Genomic DNA, 19557 nt, shown 5'->3' on the forward strand with positions numbered 1-19557 from the left:
GACCATCTAGTTAATGATCAGTTAGTAATGATCAGATTGTCTAGCAATGTTTGTAATGGAGGAGTTAGTTTGCTTGGCTGTGATCACAACAAGATTAACACTTTACTTTATTTCTATTAATGTTGCAAAATATGTATATGTGAATTGTGTGATCGGATATGCATCAAATTACAGAGGAGGTTCTGCCCAATTTTTGAACTAAATATCAAAATAATTTAAATCCAGATATGGAATTTTGCATGTTTACAGGGGAGGTTCTGCCTAATCTTGCATTTAATAACAGAAAAAGTTATTGCTTTTTAGTATGTGAACAATTTTGGTCATAATTTGCGCCAGGGGTAAAATCGTCTTCTCACGTGTCATTTAACACCATTAGTACTCAAAATGGATGGAAGTGTTAGAAAGGGAACAAATTTTAGAATTGGTGTTAGATAAGGAAGAAATTTTTTACCAGTGTTAAATAAGGCACAAAATTTTAAGCTAGTGTTAAATAAAGAATTCTCTCCTTTATATATACTTGGTCGCGCCTTGTGGAAGCGAAGCATATATACGTCTGCAGGCAAGACCGCAAGAGACGAGCCCCATCCCGCGACCTCTTCCCCATCTCAAAGTCAGACATCCTCTTCTTCTCCCCTCCCCTCTTTCTCTCTCGTCCATCAGCAAGCGAGCGAGGGCCTGCAGGCGCCATGAACGGAGACGGCGGAGGGCACGAGAGCGGCGGAAGCGACCACGACGACGACATGCGGAAGCCGCTGCTGGTGAACACGGGGAGCTGGTGGTACGCCATACGCAAGTCCCACGTCTCCGCACTCCTCTGCACGCTCATCGTGGCGCTCGGCCCCATCCAGTTCGGCTTCACCGGCGGCTTCTCCTCGCCGACCCAGGACGCCATCACCCGCGACCTCAGCCTCTCCATCTCCGAGGTCACCATCCTTCCATTCCATCGCCCGTCGTCTTTGTTTACTGTTGTTGCCGGCCTCGCTGGCCTGGCAATGCCCGGAATCCTAGTGACTGACTGACGACGCTGGCTACTTGCAGTTCTCGGTGTTCGGCTCGCTCTCCAACATCGGCGCCATGATGGGAGCCATCGCCAGCGGCCAGATGGTGGAGCACGTTGGCCACAAAGGGGTGAGATTTTTCCCTTTAGCATGCTGCTTGTCTTCCTCTACCACGCCATTGCGAGGTCGACCGGTTCGTTACCTGTTGCCTCGCACTTAAGAAGGGTCAATGTCAGTCCTTTTGCTGATCGATAGTCCCATCGCATCCAACAAATTAAATAGCAATGCAAAGCTTCTGGGCAATCCATCTATTTTTACCATTTTATGCAAAATAAAATATAAGGGGATACTCTCTCTGATAGGAGTTACTTTTCACAGAAATAGATGCATCTAGACGTATTAATTTAGATACATCAATTTTTATCCGTTTCCACGAACAAGTAATTCGAAACAAAGAGAGTATGATTTATCATTCTAAACTTAATTATGTTATTAACACAACGAATCAGACAGCCAACCATGCATCACATATTTCACGTAATAATACATGAACGTGGTCCAAGCTAACACTCCTTTCATTTCAAAATAAATATCGCTGTTTTAGTTTGAGGCTTTCTTCTACTCGGCATCACAGTCGACCACCTGCTGCAGTGCTGCGCTAGATAGAGAAGTGTGGCATGCATGCGCCAACACGTACCAGCTAGCTAGCCTACAATTTTAGGCCTCCTTTGGTTTGGAGGAATTTTGTAGGATTTTCATAGGATAGGATTTCTATAGGAAAAATTCCTTCAGAGCTTTTTGGTTTGTAGGAATGAAATTCTATTCCTATGGAGGAATTCTTCCTATCCTCCACATTTCATAGGAAAACAAACATTAGGCTAGACTCAATGGAAAAATCCTATGGTATGAATCAAAGGGCATCTCTTTTTCTATTCCTATGTATAAGATTTGAGATGCATGTCATCTCATTTCCTATGACTTTTCTAATCCTACGATTTTCCAATCCTATGAACCAAAGGAGGCCTATTTTATTTTAGCATAGCTAGCCTACAATTGATCCTACACGGTGTGCTGGGGTAGTAGGTATTTTTTTTGAGTATCAGCTGCGGTGTAGGTAGATCGGTTGCTGCAGCGTGAATGAATTATTGCTCAGCCCCGCAAAACCAAAAGTGAATTATTGTTGAGGATGTTAATATGGGCCATCAGTGAGGGTCCACAGGGCGCTTGCCGGGAGAACGACACGTCAGACCACAGTGTACGGTAGAATAGAGACGGGCCGGGGAGTTAATTGTACAGAAGTACCATAATTGGGGCATTGGAAGCAGATTAATACCAAGTTTGGTAATTTTTACGTGTCAGTATCAAGTCTGGGGCTAGCCGTTACAAAAAGGTCTAAATCGCGTATAAACACGTATTGACGGTGTATCTGACCGGTGGGGCCGCCTGTCCGTGCCGACGTGGCATTTTTTTGCATAAACACCCCTCCCCCCTCCCCCCGCGCGCAGAAAACCAGTCGATCCAGCCGTCGCCGGCGAGCAGCAGCAGCCACGAGGACCCCTCGCGCCTCCTCCCGAGCTCCCCAGCTCGCTCACCAGCGCGCCGCCGCCTCCTCGTGCCTGGGCTCCTCCTCCCAGCCGCCTCCGCCCGAGGGTCTCGCCGACCCCGCCCCCAGCCGTCGCCGGCGAGCAGCAGCAGCCACGAGGACCCCTCGCGCCTCCTCCCGAGCTCACCAGCACGCCACCGCCTCCTCGTGCCCGGGCTCCTCCTTCCAGTCGCCTCCGCCCTAGCGTCTTGTCGACCCCGCCCCACGCGCCTCGCGAGAGCAGCCATCACCGGCGACCAGGTCCCCTCGCGGCCTCCCTGTTTCCTCCATCTCTGTTGTATGAACAGAGGACCAGCGCCGCCCCTCCTGCCCTCCGCCGCGTGAGTCGCCGTCCAGATCCATCGGTTCACGCGCCCTACACCGCTCCCTGCCGCCGGAGTTACGCCAAGTCCCGCTGCCTCTCCTGCTTCGGTTGCAAGCACGCGAGGCGAGGTGGAGGCCGGGGCGGGGCGGCGGTTACGGGAGGCGAAGGAGCTCGGGCTCGAGGGGCTCCTCCCCTCGATCTAGATCGGGCGCCGCCATGCGTGGAGACGATGAACAGTAGCGTCGGCGAAGCAAGGGGCTTTCTGCAAAAAGAATGCCACACCGGCAGCTGACATGCGGGCCCCGCCGGTCAGATACACCGTCAATACGCGTTTATACGCGATTTAGACCTTTTTGTAACGTCTAGCCCCAGACTTGGTACTGACACGTAAAAATTACCAAACTTGGTACCAATCTGCTTCCAATGCCCCAATTGTGGTATTTCTGTGCAATTTACTCGGCCGGGGGAGAACAGCGATTTGGTGCCCAGCCTCGTTAGCATCCGCATCGAAGAAAAATTCAAAATAAGTATTAAGAAACTTAAAAAACTCCAATTTGTTTTTGCATGGTAGATAATTTGATGCGTGAGATGCGCTCACAATTTCAGATTATTTGGACATCCAAGTAGCTCTCAGCAAAAAATACAAATTTGAGGTCTGTAAAAAAGTTAGCCACAACACGAAGTATTACGGAAACCTTGGTCCTCCTAAGGCGATTGGGGCGACTAGGGTTTTGCGAATCTTGGCGGTGCCCGTGGACTCGATCGACGGGGCGTGCTCGAGATCGCCGGCTAGAGATGGATGCATCGGGCAGCGATGGCAGCAAGGGAGGGGGGGGGGACTCTCGCCCAAGTCTGCTGGGCTCGTCTCAAGGAATAGTTGGGGAAACTAGACATCTTGGAGGAAGAGGCAACACCGCTGGTTCTCGATGACAGAGATGATTGTGGGGAAGGTACTGCATAGAAACATACTGCACACCCAGACAATCTCCAACGCCCTACGTCCCGCATGGGGTAACCCTAAAGGATTGTTCTTCCGTGTAGTCGGATAAAACATATTTGTGGCGGAGTTCGCCACAAAGAGGGATCACGATTGCATGTGGGATGGGAGCCCATGGCACATCAGCAAGCACCCGGTGATCTTGGCAGAGTTCGATGATTGCATGAGGCCGTCGGAACTCAGTTTTGATAAATTGCAAGTTTGGGCTAGGGTTGTGAATCTCCCGTTTAATCTGAGGGATGAGAGGTGGAGCAAGGCAATTGCTAAACAGATTGACAAGAACGCAACTCTTATTCACTTCGACCATGATGGAGGCTACTTGTGTGCTCGAGTAACCCTGGATGTGGCCAAACCATTGAGGAGGTGGATTTTGATTGAATCGGCAAGGAGGGGGCAAACCGATCCTTATGACATACAGTATAAGAACATCCCCCACTTCTGCTTCTCTTGTGGCCGGTTGGGCCACTCGGATTTGTTCTATCCGACGTCGGGAACGAGTGATGAGCATGGTGATATGCCGTTTGGCAAGGGACTCCAGCCGCCGAAGGAGAAAAAGGGGGCCCTATCGTCAGATAGTTCGTCGTCTAAGAACCAACAAGCAAAAAATAGTAAGCAAGAATCGATGAACTCAAGTACGGCAGCTGATGGAGGTACTAAGGTGAATTGAACGAAGAAGAGGAATAAGGCACCTAAACGCAAGGGAGGGCCGCCGACTCAGGTGTACAGGAAGGTGGAGATGCCCTTGCTGATGAACCACATAGCAAATGAGGGGTAGGGCAAAACAACCGGACGGGAGCTGGTTGTTGATGGGGATGGAGTTGAAGATGACGACACAGTTAGAGAACCAAAGAAAAAGAAACCAACCCCAACGAACTCTGAAAATTCGGCAGCGGCTGCGAGTCAGCCCTGCCAGGGTCAATTATTTGCTTAAGCTGGAACTGCCGGGGGCTTGGGAACCCCGAAGTAGTTCGTGAGCTTCACAATGTGGTGAAGCAAGAAGGTCCCGCCCTTCTCTTTGTGATGGAAACCAAGATCAGGGCAGAGAGAGTAGAGAATCTGAAATTCACTTTAGGGTTCTCTAGATGTTTTACGATGAATAGTCAGGGACTTAGTGGAGGCATATGACTGTTTTGCTGAGAGCTACTCATATGTCCAAATGATCTGAAATTTGAAACGCACCTCACACACCAAATTATCTACCATGCAAAAAAAAATCGTGTTTAAAATAAACATTAAAACAACAAACAACTAGGTAGATGAGAACTTTCTTCTCAAGAAAAAACAGAAGCCAATTGCATCATGATGAGGCACTGCAACAATATCAATAATGAGGTGGGTCAAGGAAAAGTACAGTCAAGCTAGTCGTAATGCTTAGATTTAATTCTTGGTGAACAATTTCGCATGAAAATATTGGTGGAAAGTATGATACAACGAGTTGAAGAGGAGGAAACTCCATCCAAAATGAACTAAAACCACGAAACTTATTTTGAAATGGAGTGAGACCAGAGAGACAACTGTTGTTCTCTATGCTATCTAGATAGAGAGTGAAAAGCAAGCAATAGAAAAGAGTGTCTCACAATTTTTGTTCATGTATTGTTCTAATCCAAAAAAATTTCCCGAAAGCTACTCATATGTAGGTGGCGCAGGTCCCAGAGGCGCTCTCCCTTCTCCTGGGTTCGAGTCGGTGACGCACAGGGCTGGACGATTGTCGGCAACGAGGCCAAGCTTGCCGCATGCGCGACGGTGGTGTCTTTGTCTTAGGGCTCGCGCTCAGGTGGGCCAAATTTAGGCCCGAGGCAGGTCGGTGCGGTTGCACCGGGGGGTGGGGGGAGGGGGTGATATTGGGCTCGACCCGGGTGGTGCTCGCGGGCTCAAGTCCCTCTCCAGGCAGGTGCTATGGTAGTTGGTGGTGGTCGGGACCTCATCACTTTGTCGGGCGGAACGGTGTCGAAGACCTCGAACATGGCGTCATGCGAGCCTGCTCGACGACGGTCGTTGTTAGCCATTGGGTTATGTCTCCCCCGGTCCACATGATTGGCTGGAGACGCGGGCATCGGTGCCTCCTACCGTGGAGACATTGAACCAGACTCCGTGGCTGATGTCAGGCTAGGAGTGAAAGGAAACACCTTTTACTCCTCCTAACCTGGTGGGTGCACGGGGATGTGGGCGGGTGGTGGTGTTTCGGACATGGATGTCGTGGCGGCAGCCCTGGATGACGGTCCGTATGGTTGGCTCTTCGACGGGCACCATGATGGAAGTGGTGGCTTTCCCTCTTGGTTGTATGGGCTGTAAGAGATGGGGCGACGGGTGGCTCGGGCGTGCTCTCTGTCTCTGGCATGACAGTGCCCCGATCCAGATTCGGAGTTCTGATCTCGTCGCGCTTGTCCTGAAGGCCTCATGGTGGCACATGGGCTACCAAGCAATAGCATTGTGCTTTGTTTGCTACACTACACTGGAGGTTAAGGGCATCTCCAACGTTGGCCTCTAAACGGACACCACAAATGTTTCTTTTTATGTCTGAAAGTGGCCGCGGACAATGATGCGTGAGCCGGCAATCCATCCATGTTCCCTAAATGTTCCTCTATGCATGTGCATGTTGCCGTTCAGGAGAGAGAGAGGATGTTTGGTTGTTCGATATGATGGTGTTTGGTTGGCTAGACGGATGTCCAGAAACTCCCAAAGCTCCCCCACCTTGCTTCGAGTTTGGAGAGTTTGAACGTCAGGGCGCATTTTCGAACAACTGGGATAGCATTGGATAACAAAAAAAATTGTTTGAACTCCTGCAAAGGACATGTACTGGATTTTTGAGGGTCTCCTATGAAGATGCCCTAACACTAATATATGCTGAAAAATCAGGCGTAGGTTACCACTTATACAACTCTGAATCCACTCAATGACAAGGATGGCATAGAAGCATGACATGTACTCCCTCTGTTCCTAAATATAAGTCTTTGTAGAGTTTCTACTAGGTGAACTATATACGGAGCAAAATGAATGAATCTACATTTAAAATGCATCTATATACATCCTATATGGTCTATAGTGGAATTTCTACAAAGACTTATACTTCCTTCATTTCTTTTTAGTCTGTATATAAGATTTGGTGAAAGTCAAACTTGGTAAAGTTTGACCAACTTTATTGAAAAAATATCGACATCTACAATACTAAAGCTATATGATATGAAAATTGATTTCATGACGCATCTAACAATATTGATTACATATTGTGAATCTTGATATATTTTTCTATAATCTTAGTCAAAGTTGATAAAGTTTGAATTTGACGAAATCTTATATGCAAAGTAAAAAAACGGAGGGAGTATTTAGGAACGGAGGGAATACCAACGAGACTAATCCTAGTTACTGAAACGCCGAGGAGGAGAACGACGTGTTCCCGAGTCCCGACAGCAGCCAGCCAGCTCGTTGCGGTGACGGACAGGCATGCCCTCGTTCGGGTGCGGATGCGGGTGCGTTGAGTGTACGGGGTGCTGCCGCCGGAGGTGGGAGCAGCACGGCGTCGCCACGGCCTCAGGGAGGGGAAGCGAGCACTCGGACGACGTGGACCACCAGAGTCGAGCAGGCGGACCGAGCCGGCGCCCTTGTCGGGCAGACATGGGACGCGGCGACAAGACACGATGCTCCAGCCTCCCGTGGGACGCTGCCAGGATGAGCTTGCCGCCGCCGACGGACAAGCTGCGCCGCGCTGGGTTCCGGCCGGCAGCAGCCAGGATTGCGGTGGCACGCACGCGAGTTGTTCGTGAAAATGTCTAACGGCTATTTGGCCCAAGCCATCGTCGCCCCTCGCGTGAGAAGGAGCATCACAGGCGTTTAGCAATCCATCAGTGCTTCTTGCAAAAAAGACTATGGTAGACCGGTGGTCTTTCGCCGATCTGACAGAGGGAGGCGCTGGCACACACGTGAGATGCTCGTGAAAATGTCTAACAGATATTTGGCCTAAGCCATCGTCACCCACTTCCTTCGGAAAGAGCGTCTAGTAGAAATTAGGGTTCTACCAAATTTAGGGCGGAGATTGTAGGGGAAGGAGAGGGCTGGACGTGGGCAATCTCGCGGTCGCCGGCGGCTGGATACCGTCGTGCATGAGGGAAGAGGCGGCGGCATTGATAGAAGGCGGCTAGGGTAAGGCCAACTCCACCGCGCGACCCTATCCTGTCCGGCCCTGTCCGTTTGGGGTAAAACGGGTAAAGGAGACGGCCCAGCGCGCGGCGGCCCGGACCCATCTTGTCCGTTTTGTGTTCGGGCCGACCCATTTCGAGCGCAAACTTGCGCTGGATTTGGGTCGCGGCGGACACCAAACGGACGCGCGCTCGTCCGCGTCGGGGCCGCGTGGCAGGCGGCCACCTACCTCCCACCCGCCCACATCAATGCGCACGAGCGGGCGGCCCCACCTGTCATCCGCACGTCGAGCGGTCGCCGTCCTTCTTTAAGTGGGAAGCATGGACGGGTCGTCGTCCACACTGCCCCACGCCACCCCACGGCCTCCTCGAAACCCGACAGCGGCGACCACGTCCCAAACCCTAGCCTAGACCTCGCCGGCCAGCCGCCCGCAGCCATGGGCCTCTGGAACTACGGCCGCAAAGGTAGGCACGACCGCGAGGCCGGCTCCTCGTCGGGACGCCGCCGCGGCTCGGTGAAGAAGGAGGAGCCCGCCTCGCCATCGCCACCACGCCGGGCCCCCGCGCCTCCCGCCTTCTCCATCGCGCCCACGTCCGCCGGCGAGCGCGACCGGCATTACGTCCGGGCGTCCGTCTGCCGCCGTTATTAGGAGACAAGGACGCCGCTCCCCTGGAGCGACGCCCATCTCCCCAATGACTGGCACCTCTCCGCCGATCGGGTCCCCATCCCGCCGGTCCCGAAGAGCGGCCGTGCGCGCGCCGAGGAGATCGAGCGCCGCCGCCGCCTCCTCCCCAACGACCTTTTCTATGACGCTAGGTACGCCCCCGACTCCCCGCTGTGGGACACCTGGTTTCGTGATGAGCACGACACCAGGCGCGCCTCCTTCTTCGCCGGCACCTCGACGGGGCCGCGGCGGCCACGGGAGCGCGCCCAGGAGCACGGGCGTAGGCGGGTCTGCGGCGTCACGCCCACGCCGTCGCCGTCTCCGTCGCCCCCTCCACCTCCTCGCATGACAGACGAGGAGGAGGCCCGTCTCTTGCAGCGTGTCATGGACGACTCCATGTACACGCATGACGAGCGGTAGTGGGACGGCCTGGAGGAGGCCATGGCCCTCTCTGCCGCCGGGGACGTCGCCTTCCCCGTCGAGGAGGAGAGGAGGGAGGACCTGCCGGCCGCGTTCCAGCAGCTGCTGGGCCAGGAGTGGGGCTGGTCCTGCACTGCTCCGGAGATGGCCGTCGGCCTGGGCGTGAACTGGTGCCCCACTCCGCCGCCGTGACCGGAGCGGGAGGCCTCGCCACGGGAGGAGGTGGTGCAGGCACCTCCAGCCGTCCAGCCGGCGCCCGTCCACCACGCACCTTTGGCCCACCTCTGGACGCCGCCGGACTACGTCGACCTCGTCAGCGACAACGACGACACCGGCGGCCAGTGAAGACGGCGACGGCCACGGCACCGACGGGCGCGGGAGGAGTTTTTTTATTTTCTTATTATGTTAATTATGAATCCGGGCCTTTTAAATGCCTGTTGAAACTGGGCCGTTTTGTGGCCAACCCATATATATGTTTTATGTTTTTTTTTAAATGCGTTTATTTGCTTTTTTTTATTTAATTATTATTTTTAATCCCGTCCACCCCGGACACGATTTGGGGTGCGGCCGCGCGGTGGGCGCACGCACAACCCAATGGACACAGCCGGACACGGGCGTACCCATCAGCGCCCCAAAGGGACAGATTCGGACCAATCCGGACGTCCGATTGGGGTCATGCGGTGGAGTTGGCCTAACACAGAGGTCGTGTGTTTGAATCACGTCACACACGCTTTTTTCAAGTTAACAGAATAAGAAAATTAAAATGGGTAGGCCCAGCGCTTAGTATGCCATGTACCCCGGGTCGTGTACGGGAGGTACGTACAAAAGTCGCATATTGACGCGCTCGATGCAGGTGATGTACTTTTATAAAAGACCATCCTATTATTTATTATAAAGGGAGGTAGAGAGATCTGCTTTATTGATGTGTTTATGGAGTTGTATCGAAGCAAAAATGGCCAAAAAAAAACAGTTTTATAGAGTGGATTTTTAGCCCCTGCATCCATATTGACGATTATTATTGGCAATTCTAGACCTTTTGAAGACTCTGCTAGAGTTGCTCTTGGCTGAAACAACCATGTATGTCGGTCATGGTCTTATGATCTTTCACAGAACTCTAAAGTGACACTTTTTCTTCACAAAGGGTGGGTTTTATTGGCCCCAAATAAAGCATCAAGATGATAAACCACCATGAGCACACAACCGACCCCTACATAGTTAGAGCATCTCCAGCCGCACCCCCAAGAAGGCCCTCCAAACGATTTTTCGGCCGTCGACGCCAAAAAATCGGCTCAGTCGCGCCCCCAAGGACCCAGTTTTCGCCGACTCGGGCCGAAATTGGCGTCAGCGGACCCAACCCGAACCCGGCGCGCTGGGGGTCGCTCGGGGGCGCCGGGCGAATCGTTTTTGGCAAGAAGGGCCGCGGGCCAGCCGCGTCAGTGACTCGACTCTCTTCTCGCCGCTTCGTCGTCCTCATCGCCTCGTTTCCCGCGACGAATCAATGCCAAAGCTGCGTGCGCTGCCGCGCCGATCAGCCTCCATTGATGCCTCACGGGCGGCGCAGTGAAGGCCGGGCAACGCGCGTCCCCTCGCCCGCCATGCCACCACGCCACGCGTAACGCGCCGGCCAAGCCTACCACGTGGCGCCTCCGCCTATATAAGCCGACCACCAGCGCGTCGGAGACACGCACGGATACTCCACCGCCGACGCGCCCATTTCTCCCCCCTTCCTCCTCTCGCCGTCTCCAGTTCAGAAGAATGGCCGAGCGTTTCCCAGGCGATGGCGCGGCGGCGAATGGCTTTGGGCGCCGCCATCTTCACGAGGACGAGGCTCGCCTCCTTTTCGAGGCCGAGTACCCGGTCCCGCCGGACATGCGGGTGCCCGGGGCTTGGAGGATCAGCGCCGGTGGCGTGCCGGTGCTACCACCACCCACCGAGGCGGCGCGGCGTGCGGAGATCGCACGTATCCGCGCGTCCCTACCGCGGGCGGCGAGGGAGGGGCCACGTTACGTCCCCGACAGCCCGCTCTGGGAGCCCTACTTCCGCCGCCGTCACGCCGAGCAGCTCGAGGCCACGAATGGCGTCGTGCCCACCGGCAGGCTCAACTCCGAGGGCCGGCGCCGGTGGTGGGGCGTGCCCGGCCGCACGTTGGAAGCCGTCCTCGAGTACATCGAGGGCGGCAACACGCCGCACCTCGAGTACCCCGCTCCCCCATCCTTCTCACGCCGCCGTGGGAGCTCCTGGACGCTGAGGCGCATGGAGCGGCCCGGGGCGTCCTCCTCCTCGTCCGGCCGGTCGTCGGGCTCTCCCTGCCTCCGCCCCGTCAAGCCGGAGCCCCAGGACACGCCTGTCAATGCTCGCACCCGCAGCTCCGGTGTCCGCATCAGCGACTCCACCCCCCCTCCGGTCGCTTCGTCCTCGTCGAGCCCAAGCCGGAGCCCGGCCTCCCCGCGGAGTACGAGGAGATAGCCCGACGCGGCTTCTACGACGAGGACGCCCTGCAGTGGGTGCGGGACGACTACCTCCACGACGAGATGGTCCAGCAGGCCGGGCCCTGGAGGAGATCGCCGCCCGCAAACGTGGGCGCGAGGACGAGCACGGCATCGTGATCCTCGACGATGACGACGACGAGGACGCCCCCGGACCGTCCAACCCGCCGCGCCAACCGGGGGAGGGATGCAGCAGGGACGGCGGCGGCGGAGGAGGGGACGCCGACGGCGGCGACTACACGGGGTTCTACCGCCTCCTCGACATGTAGAACTGCAAAGGCGGGCGGCGGGCGGCGGGGAGCGGAGAGGTAGACGGCGAGGAGCGGCGATGGAGACGGCGGGGGCAGCCCGTAGTAGTTTTTTCCTTTTTTATAAAATATGTTTAAATTTGAACGAACTCGCCGATGTTTTTGCGTTAAATTTGAGCCGTGTTTGCGCCATATTTAACTTTTTCAAAAAAATGTGGGCGCCACGACTGGGGGGCATCACGCCCCCAGTGCGCGGTTTAGAGCCGGTGCGTTTTCAGAGGGCGGTTTTTAGCCCCTCCTAAAGGGCCAAGAAGTTCATGGGCCGCCGCTCAGGTTCCAAGGCTCCACCGTCTGTGTAGAAGAGAGCCAGAGGACCCCTGACACTGCGATAGAGGCCGGTGACCGCGGCGGCAACGAGGTCAGCACATGGGGTGTCGTGGTGCCTGCGCTCACCACGCGCCCATGGCACACAGACACACGCTTCTCCACGCGAGTCTGGCACGTGGGCCAATGCCGAACAAATTTTGGCTACACGCCACGGCTACCCGCATCAACGCCCGATGAAACCACCCCGCACATCCTACCATGTGAGCGGCGTACGGAAGGTTTGCCGCTGCCGCCTTCATGCGGACTTTTTTTAGAACATAGACGTCGGAGACGTCCGGCTTTAAATTAATAAAGCCCACAACAATAGGCAGCGTGCAAACAAAGTATCAAGACCAAACTAAACGGAACCGAAGCTAGACAGCCAAGTTTCGAAGCAGAGCCAAAAGGCGAGACCAGTGATAAGTGCGTTACATGGCATAGCTAGACAGAAGAGCGGGCACGCAGGCTCAAAGAAAGCAGGACCAAAAGGGCCGCCTATCCCTATAAGGCAGCAGACGGAGGAGGCGACGGGGCCTGGGACACCGAGTAGACTGTGCGGAGCCGAGCGATGGCATGTCGATGGAGATCAGCATCCTGTTGCCTTCCCAGCGTAGCCCACTGCTGCAAGAATAAGATGCATTTGAAGATAACATCAGCAGGGTGAGAGGGAAACGCTCCCTCAACAGTAAACTTGTTACGAATATGCCATAAGGCCCATAGCAAGGCCGAAGCACACATCCACATTATCCGGCGCAAAGAGCCCGGGATCGCAGATAAGTAAGACACAAGCTCAGAGCGTGAGCGTGGATCCCAATCCACCCCAGCGGCCTCCCTGGCCGCACTCCAAGCAAACCGCGCCAAAGGGCAGCGAAAAAACGCGTGGTCAGCATCTTCCGCGTTATGACACAAAGCGCACGGTCCGGAAGCAGGGCCATTGCGCTTGGCTATATTAATAGAGGTAGGAAGGCGATCCTGACATAATTGCCAAAGAAAGACCTTAATTTTTAGCGGGATTCGCGCCTTCCAAAGCCCCGAGGCTGCCATAGGGGCATGCCCGCGGCACAACTCCCTGTACATTGACTTGACAGTGAACTTGCCAGAGCGCGAGAGTCTCCAAGAGACCTCGTCTGTGGGGTCCGATAAGCGGACGGTCGCAGTCAAAGCCCGCACGTGATCCCACTCGGCCCGCTCCGGTCCCACAAGCTCCCTTCTGAAGTATATGGGGGGCGGGGAGGCACTGAGGGCTGACGCCACCAGTTGATTGGGCTCAACCGCGATGGCGTAGAGGTGGGGGAACTCCGACCAAAGGGGTTGCTGGCCAATCCACACGTCGTGCCAAAACCGGGTGGAGCGGCCGTTGTTAACCGTAAACCTCGCTCCCCTGGCGAAGTACGGTTTGAGGGATTGGATGGAGGTCCAGAAAGGTGACCCGTGAGGAGACGCCTCAAAGAAATTCCCATGTGGGAAGTACTTGGCACGAAGGAGGTCAATCCAGAGGCCGGTCCCTCCCTGGGACAGCTTCCAGATCCACTTGCACATAAGTGCAATGTTCATCAGCTTAGAGTTGATGACCCGAGACCCCCCTGGGTTTTAGGTCTACAAACGGCATGCCACTTAACCATGTGGTACTTCCGTTTAGGGCCCGCACCTTCCCAAAAGAAACGTGCCCGGGGAGTGTCCATTTTCTTATGGACTCCATCCGCCAACAAGAACATACCCATGGCGAACATGGGTAGGGACGAGAGGCTAGAGTTAGTAAGGATTAGTCGTGCCCCTGATGACATAAGTCGACCTCTCCATGGACATACCCGGTCCGCCACCTTAGTGTTGAGAGGTTCCCAATCGGCAATCGACCATTTCTTCTCTGCGATCGGGAGGCCAAGGTAGGTGAACGGGAACTTTCCAAGCTTGCAATTTAGCAAGTTGGCCACCCGTTCGCTTTCGGCCGCGCCCAGCCCTATGGACACCACTTCACACTTGTGGAAGTTAATTTTTAGTCCGGACATTAGTTCAAAACATAACAAGATGGCCTTAACCGTTGCTATGCTGTGAGTGTCCGGCTCAAAAAGGAGTAGGGTGTCATCGGCATATTGAAGGTGCGACACCCCTCCAGGGATCAGATTGCCGACCACTCCCCTGATGTGGCCAGCAACGCGAGCTTTGTCTAGCATGACACCCAATGCATCTGCCACAAAGTTGAAAAGCAACGGTGAGGCTGGGTCCCCTTGACGCAGCCCATGCTTGTTGCGGAAGAAGTTCCCTACTTCTCCGTTCACCGCAATCGCCGTTTGGCCTCCCGAGACCAATTGCATCATACGGTGAACCCACACTGCCGAAAACCCTCGATCCAGAAGGATTTGTCGGAGAAACTCCCAGTTCACTCGGTCGTACGCCTTCTCGAAATCTAATTTCAGAAGTATTGCCGGCTGGCGGCTACGCTTGAGCGAGTGAACGATCTCTTGGAGGGCCAACGGGCCCTCCAAAATGTTGCGACCACGAATAAACGCCGTTTGATTCCTACTAATAATACGGTGGGCCACCGGAGACAAGCTTGAAGAACAAGCCTTAGAGCAGATTTTGAACGGGACGTTGATAAGCGCTATGGGGCGGAAAAGTCTAATATTGTCCGCTCCCTGAACTTTGGGGATAAGCGAAAGAACCCCAAAGTTAAGGCGCGAGATGTCGACAGTGCCACGCATAAACCCGTTACACACCTCGAAAATTGGGCCCTTGAGGACTTGCCAACATTTTTTGAACATCACCACCGGCCACCCATCCGGGCCGGGTGCCGTGTCAGATTTCATCCCCAGGATCGCCTGGTCGATTTCCTGAGGAAGGAAGGCGAGGCCCAAGCCTTCGTTCTCTTCATCCGAGACCTGCAGAGCGGGATCCCAGATATCCGCCCGTAGGCGAGCCCTGGACTCCTCTCTGGAGCCCAGCAACTCGATGTAGAAATCGTAAATGTGCCGGACTATGTCCTGTTGGCGCAATAGGAGCCCCTGCTCCGATTGCAACCTCAGAATGGCACACTTACGACGCCGGCCGTTGGCATAAGCATGGAAGTATTTTGTGTTTGCGTCCCCTTTGAGCGTCCACTTTATTCCGCCCCTCCTACGCCAGTACTCCTCCTCGGCACGGAGGAGGGCCTCAACCTGGGCCTCAACCGCGTACCGCTCGGCCCATTCTTGCTCCGAGAAAACCCGTACGTCCGCAGCCGCGTCCATACGAGCGAGGTCCGTCACCAAACGGGCTCGGAGCAGCTTATCCTCTCGACCCTGGTTGGCCCCCCAACCTTTGAGGGCCGCGCGCAACCCCGCCCCTGCGGAAATCCAGAAATCCATGGGCCCTCTCGCGTGCCGGATCCGGGCCACACAGGACTCCCATTTGGAGAGGAAGATTTGTTCAAATTCCGGGTTTTCAAACCAAGCAGTTTCAAAGAAAAACCGTGGGCATCGTTTTAACCGGTCCTCCCCCGAGGAGAGGATTAGAGGGACGTGATCCGACCCGATCCTCGTTTCAGCGTGAAGTGAGCACATAGGAAAGAGCATCTCCCACTCCGCGGACATAAAAACACGGTCCAGCACAGACCGGACCGGTGAGAGTTGCTTGTTTGTCCAGGTATATCGTGCGCCCACGCGGGCCACTTCCCTAAGGGCCATAGAAGCAATCGCATTATTGAACATGGACACCCTTGTCCAGTTAATAATCCCGTTGTTCTTATCCGCTCCCGAACGGATAAGGTTAAAATCCCCTCCCACGATGAGGGGTAGGTTGCGAACACCCAAGGCCGCAACCTTTTCCTGAAGTTCCCCCAAGAACTCATGCGAGTGTGAATGATCTGCCGGGCCGTAGACCACTATAATCTCCCACTCGCGGAGAGATGCACGATGGCGGACGTGAGCCGACACGAAAAACCGGCCGGCGTCCCAAGCCACCACCTCGCAGCACACATGGCTGATGCCAAGTAGCATACCCCCAGAGTGGCCAATCGCTAGCACCCAGTGCCACACGAAGCGTTCGAGCGGGTCGATGGCGAGCAGGTCTCGGTGAGAGAAATCAGCCTTGATGGTTTCCTGCAGACCAACTACATCGATGTTTTCGCCGCGAATGAACTCGTTAAGCTGGGTCCGCCTCCCAACGTGGTCGTAGCCTCGGATGTTCCAGAAGAGGAAACGCATTTAGATTATGCGATTGCGGAGGCGGATACCACGAGCGGTAACCGCCTTGGCCACTCGCCGAGTCCTCACAGGACCACGGGCTGGGGGGGGGGGGACAGTGCAGCCCCTGCTGCTGTGTCCGCCCGATCGGGCCGGGCGACCGGGACCAGAGAAGCCCCTGCCTCTTCTGGTGCCGTCGCAGCGCGTGCCGCCGCCGCCTGGGCAAGCGCGGCCTGCGCGATCTCCTTAGAGCGAATGAGAGACAGGAGCTCTCGGGCCTCTTCCTCATCAGACAGATCAACCCCACTATCCCCTAAAATACTACCAAGGCACTCATCCGAGTAATCGTCGAAAATCGTAAAACGGGGTAGGGGGTTACCTTCGGTCTCCATGTTCTTCTGGGCCAGCAAGAGTTGCGCGCGTTGGAGAGCAGGGAGGTTGCCCTTGGCGCCCTTTGGCCGGGAGCTGACCCGTTCCCGCGCCACCGGGGTCGTCACCACCGCCTTGGAGCGCTTGGCCGTGGAGATGGGAGCCGCCTTGGTCACCTTCGCCCGGAGAGTGTCGGAGGGAGGCGGGGGATCCGTCGGCCCGTGCCCCCCGACCGCACCGCCAGGGGAAGCCAACGCCATCACCGTCGTCCGGTGCGAAACGGGCGTGCCCGCCCGCACCGAGGGGGGACTCGTTGGCGCCACCGGGGGGGGTCTTGCGGCCCGCCGTCTTCTTATGGAGCCGCCCCCCACCAATCGCCAGACCGCGCACGGGCGTGGGAAGCCCGCCTTCTTCCGCAGCCGGGGAGATGAGCATGGAACGGCCCTCCGAGTCGCACGAAGCCGAGGTGCCCTTGTCGAGGTCGAGGCCGAGGGACATGTTGGAGCCGTATTGATTGAAGCCCGTCTCGTTGCTGCCCACACCAACTTGACGCTCCTCCAGGTCCTTCGCAGCCCTTGCAGACGGGGCCACGGCCTTCGAAGTCTTGTCCTTGAGGCCCAGCTTGTCCCAAGTCGCAGTGTCAATGGAGTCATCCCCCATGCTCGCGTCCTTCTCCTTGTCCATGTCCTTGTCCATGTCATCAGGGCCCTTGTCCTTGCTAGCCGGGGGAGGGGGAGGGGGGCACCTCCCAGCCTGCCACCCGCCTCGGCCTCCATCCGGATGGTAAAGCCCTCGCTGTTGAACCAGATTTAAACAAACCCTTTGATCTTGGCCGGGGAGCGACACGCAAAACGCATCCGCACAGGACCTAGCCCCGCCAACGACGCCTTGTCCACTTCCATCGGGCGCCCGATCATCACAGTCCCCGCCATGAGACGGTCCACGCGGCGATGCTTGGGTGGCACTCCCCAAAGTTTGACCCACACATCCGGCATGCTTTGGGCCTTGGGAGTCTCCAAAACAGCTTCCTTGATCTCTGCCATGATGTCGTTGAGGGAGAGGTACAGCTTGCCACTGCGCGTCGCCATTCGCAGCATGGCCTTGTCGGGGAAGACGACGGAGAACAAGTCGTCCCCGACGTCCACCACCTGCCAGTCCCAATCCCCTTCGAAGAGGTGGGGGAGTTCCGCCTCCAAGATCGAGACTGACAGCTTGCCCGGTGCCGCCGAGATGAGCGCTGCGTCCGCCACCGCCGGGGCACTGACCTCCTCGCCCGCCGACTCCACGAAGGGCAGGCAGAAGAAGCCCTCGCCGGGGATGGCGTTGCCCATGATCTGCATCTGCAGAGGCCGACCGCGCGTGGGGCAGTGTGCCGATGCGTGCCCCTCCTCGTGGCAGACGACGCACAGAGGCTTGAAATGGCACATATTCTGGTAATGGCCCACCCTCCCGCATTTGAACCACTCTGGCCCATCGAGTTCCTCCACTGGGATCGGGGCGTCAGCCGAGCCCTTCGACGCCGACGGCCCGGCAGCCAGCAGTGGGAGCGCCGAGCCTGCCCCCTTCTGCTTCTGCTTCTTGGCGAGAGGATCACCAGCCCGCTCGCCGCTCAGAGGAAGGAGGGATTCCTTCCTCTTGAGCTCCTTCTTCTGTTCAAGCCCACGGCGCCGGTACTCCTCTTTCTTCTTCCTTTTGCGCTCACGCTCTTCCTCCTTCTTCCGCTCTCGCTCCGCGAGCCACCAGGGAGGCGGCGGCCCCCAGCCCGCCTCGCCCGCCGGCGGCGACGAGACCTTGGCGAGCGCCTTCGCCCGCAGATCTTGCTCGCGTTGCCTCTCCGCCGCCGGGATCGGAGGCAACATGGGTGGCTTCTCCACACGGCGGGAGCCCATCCTCACCGCGGTGGCGAACGAGCGAGTGAGTGGAGGTGGAGAGGCGGAGCGGCGCAGGCGACGCGCGCGATGCCCGAGCCGCCGCACCTGCGAGGGGGATGCGGGAAACCCTAGCGACAGATCTGGGGCACCCTTCGGCAGCCACAGCCACCTATAAATAGGCTGGGGCGGCCGCTCATCCCCCGTCGCGATGGGCCCAGGCCTCTTCCCTTGCGGGCCTGAGGCGGCCGGGCCAGGCCAACCAGGCCCAAGCACAGGGGGGCGCCCCTGCGACCCTGCTGGCGCTGGCACACTAGGTTCGACCACTGGGCCTCCCGGCCCGCTAACAGGCAAGCTGGGCCATTCCGACAAGCCCAGCAAGGCGTCCAGCCCGGGCGCTGCCAACGCCAAAACCCTAGCCGCGGGTTGCGTCTCCCTTGCAGAGTCCGCCCCGCCGCCGTCGTCGACCCCTGTCGACTCCGGCGAGCACGCCGCACCTGCTGGCGGCGCGACCAACGTCAAATCGAGGCGCGCCACCGCCGGCCGGGCATTCGAGCGCCCCTCCGGGCCCGCGTCCACACCCCTTGGCGGGCGCCAGATCCACGGGGCCAGTCCACGGCCGCCGCGTCCACCAGGGGCGAACGCGCGCCGGCGACCTGCCATGAGAGAGCCCCCCAGCTCCTCCGCTCAGGCGACAAAGTCACCCACCGAGCACCCCGCACGGGGCCTCGGCGAACCACCACCGCCACCTGCACTTACCTCACTCCTTACCTCCTCGTCGTCGTCGTCGGAATCGCACCCCACCAGAGCCCAGAACCTGCTGCCGGAGAGGGACGGGGCAGGGGGCCCCGCCCTAGGCGGCGAGCGCCGCCACGGGCACCCCGGAGCGGGCCGCACCTCCGTCCAGCCGTCCGCCTCCGCCGCGGGGCCGCGGGCGGCGTCG

The 19557-nt window shown here is 57.0% G+C and overlaps 1 protein-coding gene across 2 annotated transcripts in view; it reads left to right on the plus strand.

Annotated features, from left to right (window-relative positions):
• The first annotated feature begins 614 nt into the window (after positions 1 to 614).
• The window catches only part of LOC119304079 (sugar transporter ERD6-like 4), a 49081-nt gene continuing 30138 nt past the window's right edge, over positions 615 to 19557 (plus strand). For both annotated transcript variants that reach the window (XM_037581238.1, XM_037581237.1), the window contains exon 1: positions 615 to 923. In XM_037581238.1, the coding sequence (XP_037437135.1) occupies positions 687 to 923 (237 nt within the window). In that variant the 5' untranslated portion in view covers positions 615 to 686. The remainder of the gene's footprint in view (positions 924 to 19557) is intronic.

The sequence above is a fragment of the Triticum dicoccoides genome, chromosome 5A (genome assembly GCF_002162155.2).
Source record: "Triticum dicoccoides isolate Atlit2015 ecotype Zavitan chromosome 5A, WEW_v2.0, whole genome shotgun sequence".
Classification (NCBI taxonomy): Eukaryota; Viridiplantae; Streptophyta; class Magnoliopsida; order Poales; family Poaceae; genus Triticum; species Triticum dicoccoides.